This window comes from Hemiscyllium ocellatum, chromosome 19 (assembly GCF_020745735.1).
Source record: "Hemiscyllium ocellatum isolate sHemOce1 chromosome 19, sHemOce1.pat.X.cur, whole genome shotgun sequence".
Taxonomy (NCBI): Eukaryota; Metazoa; Chordata; class Chondrichthyes; order Orectolobiformes; family Hemiscylliidae; genus Hemiscyllium; species Hemiscyllium ocellatum.
In genome coordinates this window covers 11,380,031-11,388,509 of record NC_083419.1, presented here as the reverse complement: position 1 = coordinate 11,388,509, position 8,479 = coordinate 11,380,031, and the positions used below count along the sequence as shown (strand labels likewise).

The 8,479-nt window shown below is 37.1% G+C and overlaps 1 protein-coding gene across 3 annotated transcripts in view; it reads right to left on the bottom strand.

The window, feature by feature from the left end:
• Window positions 1-2,094: 2,094 nt before the first annotated feature.
• mon2 (MON2 homolog, regulator of endosome-to-Golgi trafficking) overlaps window positions 2,095-8,479 on the bottom strand; it is a 125,058-nt gene continuing 118,673 nt past the window's right edge. For all 3 annotated transcript variants that reach the window (XM_060839648.1, XM_060839649.1, XM_060839650.1), the window contains 3 exons: window positions 6,194-6,401; window positions 4,415-4,497; window positions 2,095-2,811 (listed from right to left, as the gene is read on the bottom strand). In XM_060839648.1, the coding sequence (XP_060695631.1) occupies window positions 2,648-2,811; window positions 4,415-4,497; window positions 6,194-6,401 (455 nt within the window). In that variant the 3' untranslated portion in view covers window positions 2,095-2,647. The remainder of the gene's footprint in view (window positions 2,812-4,414; window positions 4,498-6,193; window positions 6,402-8,479) is intronic.

Here is an 8,479-nt window from a genome sequence, read left to right as displayed (position 1 = left end):
TCTATCATATTCCTGAATTATATCTTGTTAATGGTGGATAGTTGATGAGTTACTTGCTACAGAAATCCGACAGTGAACCGCTCTCAGAGCCGATGATCCTTCTAAGCTCCCAGACGTGCAGCTACTTGGAGGTTCTGTGCACACCGGTGTGCAATACAGAATTCTGATTACGAGAATTGCTGCTGTGCGTACCTGCAAGATCCACATAACAGCAGAACCAAAAAAATGGGAAAGTACTCAGTGTTAACCTCAAGGATGTTAAGTGAGAGATGCAACAATGGAATGCCATTAAACAAGAAGGGATGATGGTTATTGCTTGACACTTTGTAGCATAAATGTCAGTTGTCATTTAACAGCCCAAGACTAGATGTTGTTCAGATCTTTCTGTAGACAGGGATTGCTTCACTATTTGAACTGCATAATGTTCAGCCAGTATCACATTTCTGGCAATTCCTCCCTCCAATGTAAAGTCAATCATGACCATTAGTCCACTCTAATGCTGAGGGCTGTCACACTTTTAATACTGGGCTCCCTCAGAAGCTAAATGCTCAGACCACTGATGCTCACTTAGTAATGGGCTAACTCAACACAAACAGTGCAAGTCATTTCAGTGGCACTGGATTAAAGGTACTTAACCAGTCAGGAATTTTGATGAAGAAGACCACAGAACAAAGCAAGAGTACAGGAGATGTGGACAGTATTGGGTTCAGACGCAACAGCCTGAAAAATATAAATTCTTTCCACTGTCCCAACTATTATAAAAAAAACTCTCCCAAAAGACAATTCCTTATAAGAGGTTAGAGGAAAACCTTGAGTTTGATTCCTACTGCATCATAAGGACAATGGGTGGGAAGAATACAAAAGGAGCACTACACAGAATGTAAGCTTATTGTGTTTTCTCTACCCCAGATGCTTAAAAATCTACTGTGCATTTTTAAGAATGTATTCTTTATATATACTGCAAATGAGAACTAGACAAGCAGTGCAGTATGAAATAATGGGAACTAGAACAGTGAATGGACACACCAATCTGTTAGATCCAATGATCCAGGCGACTGCAGGTGATCCCCAGGTGTTTGTGAGACGAGTAATACAGAATGAGTTGACATTTTGACATAATGATAGGAACAAGTTTCCAAAAGATGTCATAAAGACTTTGCAAAAATAAATTAAGTTCTCAGTTACAGAAGAAAATGCCATACACATGTACACTGATCACATTTTCAGATGTGGTTTCCGCTGATGGAGATAAAGAACTCTAAATAGTATGGTGACATAATGTAGTACTAGATGGAAAATTATACTTGGTCTTAGAGATGAAGTACACTTGTAAGTGCATAAGTATGAAACAGTTTGTCTGGGAATTGGTAACACTAGTGTGATTTTTAAATAATGACATTAATATTGTGAATGATTAGCATGGTTAAGACAGTTATTGGATTTAAAGGGCAATACAGATTGCACATTTTTCCCTTGGGCACAGAGCTTGGATTCACTTTATCAACAGTAATCAAGTCCAACAGTAATTTTAATTAAAAACACGTTTCTTATATATTATTTCACAAAAATATTTTGAACTATAATACTATACTAAAAATATTTTTGAAAATTGGTAGTAAAGTTTATGTAGAAACTGCACAATCTACTGCAGTTAAATGTCTGAAATAAATGCTGACAGCTTGACAATACTGAATCAGAAGTCTAAATCAGTTCTTATTTACAGCATTTCAACTTAAGTTTGGGTGTAAGATTAGTATTAGAAAGCTTGAATTGTAAATCACCCCCTTCAGATGTTACATTTAATTCAGAGTACCAACATAGTTAATGTACTGTATAGCTACAATGGGAAAGGGCAATAGCTTAGTTGACTCATCATAATGAGAGCATCGAGTCAACTATCAAATATCTTAGAATAAACACTTATTTTGGTTAAAAAAAATCACAATTTCCATAATATAAACACTAACATCAAGGAAAGGCAGAGAAACACAAAGGCAACCCATCTGAAGATATTTCTAATTGAATAGGTTTACTCTGCATGCATGTGAAGCACCAGAAACCCTTCAAGCTGTCACAGGAAAAGGTCACACTCTGTAACAGAAGTGGACAATTTATTTTACACACAAGTACATAATTTCCCTTTACTTGGAAAGGCTGGTCACAGACGACATGGAATGTTATGGTACTCACTTGCATATAATTCTGTGCACAACTCTTGTACCTTTTAAAAAGGGTACAAAATGCCAACATATTTCTCAAATATATGATGTTGAATATATATCTTTTTTAATTACATCAGCAACAATTTGAACACGACCTGTACATGTACCCTTCCTCAAACTCCTTATATCACTGCACCAGACTTAGGTTGATTAGTTAAAAACATACCCACTGGTCAGCTTTACTTAAAAGCAAACGCCAGGGCAGTTATTACAGTTTGAGTGTCTTAATCTATGCATGTTTAAACAACTCCAATTGTCAGTAAAATGCTTCCAAACAAGGCCCCTGATTGTTACTTAATCCAGTCTGCACGTGCAGGTCTTTACATTACGATGCTCCAGACCTTTTTCGAATTGTGCTCTGGCAAGTAAACTGCCCGAATCAACATGTTAGTAGTACTGCAGATGATATGGCAGTCTCACATTTGTCAGGACTCTCCATTTTGTACTTTGGCTATTGGTGGCTGAAGAAAATCTTTAAATGGAACTAACGCCTCTTTCAAAGCTGAGCAAACTTCAGAAGATGTGCAGGTAATACATTCTACTAGAGTTGGATACAAAGCGATTACCTGTGACCAGGTGTTGGTATCTACTGTAAAGAGGAAAAAAAACAGAAAATAAAGCAAACATGTGTATAAAAAGCGACAAGCCAAATATGTTTTCTGAAATATATAAGCGTGATGAAGATTTATAAGATATTGTTATTTGGGAACTTATCATCTAAAGTAGAGGTAAATAGGTTTTAGTTTTCATTTCTATGAAGGTGACGCTTTTTAATTAGTTAGAAACTTTTTAAAGCAGTGGGTCAAATCATATTTCCCAAAAATCAAGAGACTTAAACATTTAAACAAGAGACTAGACAAGCTCCCTAGTGAGATAATTGAAACATTTACTAAATTGAGATTTTCAACCGAGCGAAAAGACAAAAAAGGCCCCCTTCTTGTGAATAGGTTCAGTGACTGGCCACCAAGGTAACCAATGTTCAAACATAAAACAGTCTTTTAAGTTAGGTTTCATTTTGGAATGTGATTAGTACAGTATTCCCATCAGCTGGAATCAGAACAAAAGCCAGTGAAATATTTCTGCCACTATTTCATGGCATCACATTGAAGCAATAAGCTGTAAAATCAGGTGCAAACGTCACACCTTCAGATATTGTCTTTAATAACAAGCAGTATTGGAGTTGTGGAATGTGTCCAACACTTGAGAACAAGCACTGCTTGCTAGCAGTTGCTGGCATAATTCATCAGTGGCTTCCAGCAGTCTGGCTCCTGAAGCCTGGTTGAAAGTTTTAGGAAGGTGCAGTCACTCCAGTACAAAACAACAAAGCCCCGAAGTGACAATATAATGAAACAGCCAATTTAAAACAATGCATATCTGCTCACTTTTTAAAGAATATGGTTCATGATGTTAATCCAATCAAATAACACATTTCTGCATTAGAAATTTTGTTACTCTCCAGTTGGCTCAGGTGGACGTTAAACCAGATTGTATCTCAGCATACTGAATTCTCATGATTATGGCTGGAAGTGGTTTGTCTAAGTTCAGCAGTCAGCTCAAATCCATCAAGAAAGGAAAATTGAAACAAATACAATCTTCTCAGACTTTGATGGTCCTCATAGCAACTGCTGTGTTGTGTTGTGTTGGCATGATTGGAAAATTGCAGGGAAATGGGACTAACCATTCAGTTCTTACAAAGAGGTGTAGCAGGCCCAAAACCGCTGACTAGACTTGCATGTTGTACACACCCACAAATGTATTAATTTGCATAGAATTATTGAGAAACTAGAAGTTTCAGCATTTTATGTGGCCTAAACAAAATCACACATACATTTCGTGTTAATTGTGCAATGAATCTAAATTAAAATGGTCTGAAGGATGAAAGTAATAAGATGGCAACTTAAAAAAGAAAATTGATAACAGAAGTTTATATGAATTGTGTTTGAGCAATTGCACAACCCATGAACTTAGAACAATTTAAAAACAGATTCATGAGGCAAAATGCATTGTATTTTTTCAGCCTCAATTTCATAATCAAATTTTATTGTGTATATTTAATGCAAAGAAAGCAAGACAGGTTGCTTTTTAAAGCTCTTCTGCTCAGTTATCATGGGAAAGATATCTTAGGAGTGATAAACATTAGCAACACAAAATAACAAGTTCAATTCACAAATTGGTAAATGTTTAAAAATTACCATTTTCAGGCTTTGTTTTCTTAAGTGAATCCATGAGAGTGCTGATTGCTTTCAGAACGAAAACTATTTCTGTAACTCGCTGTCTGCATTTAGAAGAGACAAAAATTAGAGGACGTGTGTGCGTTTAGTTTTTAAAGTAGTAAGCTTACACACTAAAGATACCAACATACTGTAAAGTTATACTCATTTCTGCTTGTACAACATTGGACACATGATGGCAATATTGTCTCATTTTCTTTTGAAAACTCAAATGATGCTCTGCAATGCATATTTACATAATTTATTTTCAAATAACCTCCAACCTGTAATCAGCTTATGTGATGCTGCCTGTGTTTAAAAACATATTCTGAACACTTTACCCTTTCCAGTATGATAGTTAACATAAGCAGGACACTGTCAGCACAGTAGCTTCAGTTCAGCATGAGCTCATAGTAAAAGGGGCAACAGCAGCTCGTAATCAAATCCAAATAAATGCTGTGTTCTTCTGAACTTGTTGGGAGGGAATTCAAGGAGATTTACTCTGCATGAGGTACATAATGAGACACAAAAGTGGAAAGCATACTAACTCTAATACTAGTATTCTTGACCTCGACAAACAAAATTCACACTAACACACTCAAACTGGTGTCAGATACTAACGTGTAGGAAATAAATGGTTGATGAATAGTTGCTAAGAATACAATGAAACAGATGATTGTATGCATAAATGTCAACATAAATGCAGCAGCAAGACAACAACCAATACTTGTTTTCCTAGATTATCAAGCAGTTGCAGTTTTGTCAGATTTGGAAATTGAATCTTACCTCAATTTCAATATCTGAGGTTGGCAGAATTAAATCAGAAAAAATGTGAAAACACTAACTTTAGGTAGACAGCACAATGTAAAACAGGCTGCTGATTCTATGTCTATTTCACACTACTGGCAAAGACTAATTTCATCTCTATTAATTTCAGAACAATGAGTAATACTAAAATTAAAATTAAACCAACTTTAATCTCTTAGCTGACCTCTGAGGATCAGTGCTGAAATATGTTCTGAGTAACACAACTCAAGACAATGTGATCATTTAACTGATTTGGCACAATCACATCTACAGCAATGTTCTTCATTAAGGAACCTCCATTAGGTACTATCAGAGTGGGACAACTGTACCATTGTGGCTGATGAACTGTTTATCAAATGCAATCGTGCACCTTTCAACTGTTCTCTTCAAACTTAACAGACAACATTGCTGGAGTTCAGTGACATTGCACTGCATCACACAACTTTCAACAATACTTTAGGTTTGCACTTTTTCTCTACTTGCCCTGTATTGCAAGAACACTGGCTTGTTAGAGTTGAACATTATGACAAAATTATAAAAATGTGCAAATGTATCTTGGTTACAATGGTCCTTTGTTAATGTTCTATTAGATAAATGTAGAACAGCATAAATTACACAGTATAGACCACACATAAATAATACGTAAAAATAAAGAGGGGCATAAAGTAGGCATATTTAGCATAGTGAACATACCACTTAATGGCTAAAGGAGATATTCAAAGTTGCATTATTTAAGTTTAACGTTTTTTTAAAATGAAGTATTTGTTTGAAATGAGTCCTGACTACAACTCTTTCAAACCCAAATTAAAGTGAACATTATCTGTGATTCAGCAATGGTCCCAGGAATATTTACATTTCTTAATTGCACAAATTCTCCTTTAAATTCAAGGTATTTTAATTCAAACATTTAGAAATGCAAGTAAATTTGGCAATTCAAAAGTGGTTTATTCTAACCTTGGGAGAGGACATCTGCCACTCAGTTTCTCATCTTCAATGTACCGATGCAGCACATCTTGAGACCTCTTTAGCAGTACAGACAATGCCATTCGGGATATATAGCCTTCCTGGGGAGTTGTCACTTTATTACTGAAGGAAAACTGAAGCAGTGTTTCAAAGCAGACTTTAGAAAACTCCTCTCTCATTCGAATGTCAATTTCTGCCTCTGTAGAAGTGAAGCAGAATAGGAACGATATATTTTATCAAAGGCAAAGCATTCTCTAAGTTGCTAAACAAAAACAACTGCAGATGCTGGAAATCAGAAACAAAATCAGAAATTGCTGGAAAAGCTCAGCAGGTCTGGCAGTATCTGTGGAGAAAAAGCAAAGAGTGACCCTTCTTCAGAAGCATTTAGGTTTTGTTTCTCTAAGCTGCTATTCACTTTCTTTATTGTTGCACAATTTATTTATATTCCAATATTTCTGTGGTTCAGCCAACATTTTCCAGCTAAGGAGAAAAGGGGATGCTAGCTCAGAGTTTGTTTTTGGAGGAGAAAGTGAGGACTGCAGATGCTGGAGATCAGAGCTGAAAATGTGTTGCTGGAAAAGCGCAGCATGTCAGAGTTTGTTTTTGCCAACTTACTGCAAGGCAATTGAAGGCAGTGGTTTGGAGTGCTTGGTGGGGTGCCAGAGACTAAGAAAGTCTACAGTTATTTTTATTGGTTCAGTTTCAAGTATTCCAACTGCTAAATATGCTTCCTAATCCAAGTTGGAGACCCAGTTTTCAAAGTTGCACTTTGAAATTTACAGTTCTGCCACATTGAACCAACTATTTCTTTTTTAATTACTGCAATGGAGCCAGTGTTACAAAGTACAACCTTCTGACTGAACTAGTTTAAAGGAACACCAAAGAAACGGCTTCTTCTAAGATCCTGGCTCCACTTCCTTTTCATGTGTGGATAAATGGCACGCCTGCACTCATATCGCAGAAATCCACTGATGTTGATGTCAGTGCCTTTGTTACAGAAACTTGCGTTTTTACCCAAGAAAGCAGTACTAAAGGACATGAACTTGTGTCCACGTACTGCCTAAAATGCCATCAACTGAGCACCACGAAGATGGATATTTTTATTTACTCAATGCTAGTGCCCATTATGAATATGAACTGGGAGCAGGAGTAGGCCACACGACTGCTGGAGTTTGCACTGCCATTCAATAAGACTCAAGAAGCAGAGAACAGCTGATCTCATCACTTCACATTTTCACATACCCGAAAACCTTTCGCGCCTTGCTTATCAGGAATCTATCTCTGTCTTAAAAATAATTAAAGACTCTGCTCTAACCACTTTTTGAGGAAGAGATTGCCAAAGTTTTTTTTCTTTATTCATTCATGGGATAAGGGTGTCGCTGGGTAAGCTGCATTTATTGCCCCCATCAATAAATAAGTTAAGAGTTAACCCCATTGCTGTGGGTCAGGAGTCACATGTAGGCCAGACCAGGTAAGGGTGGTAGTTTCCCTCCTTAAAAGACATTAGTGAACCAGACGGGTTTTTTTCTGATAATCGACAATGGATTCGCGGTCATCATTAGATTCTTAATTCCAGATGTTTATTGAATTCAAATTCTATCACCTGCCATGGCGGGATTCGAACCCAGGTCTCCAGAATGTTATCTAGGTCTCTGGATTAATAGTCCAGCGATAATACGACGAGGCCATCGCCTCCCTGTAAACTCTGTCACATACAAGCCTAGCAAGTCCAGCCTTGTCTTGTAAGAGAACCCGCCCCCAGCAGATGTCAGAGAGAAAATAAAGATCACAGACACTAGAGAGTCAGACTCAAAAAATGTGGTGTTAGAAAAGCACATTAGGTCAGGCAGCATCCAAAGAGTAGAGAGTTGATGTTTCGGGCATAAGCTGACATTCCTGATGAAGGGCTTATGCCTGAAAAGTCAACTCTCCTGCTCGCCGGATACTGCCTGACCTGCTGTGCATTTTCAGTGCCATAGTTTTTGACTTACACCAGATGTCAGTCTAATAAACATTCATTGAATTGCTTCCAATGCATTTATATCCTCCCTTAAATAAAAAGCCAAGTCCTGTACACAGTGCTCCAGATGTGGTCTCACCAGTGCCCTGTGTAACTGTTGCATAACCTTTTTACTTTTGCATTCAATACCTCTTGCAAGATTCAATAACATTCTATTAGTTTTTCTAATTACTTCCTGTACACACATAATAGCCTGTTACAAATCATGCAGTAGGACACCCAGATTTCCCTTAGAGGAATCTTCTTAGAGCTCTGTA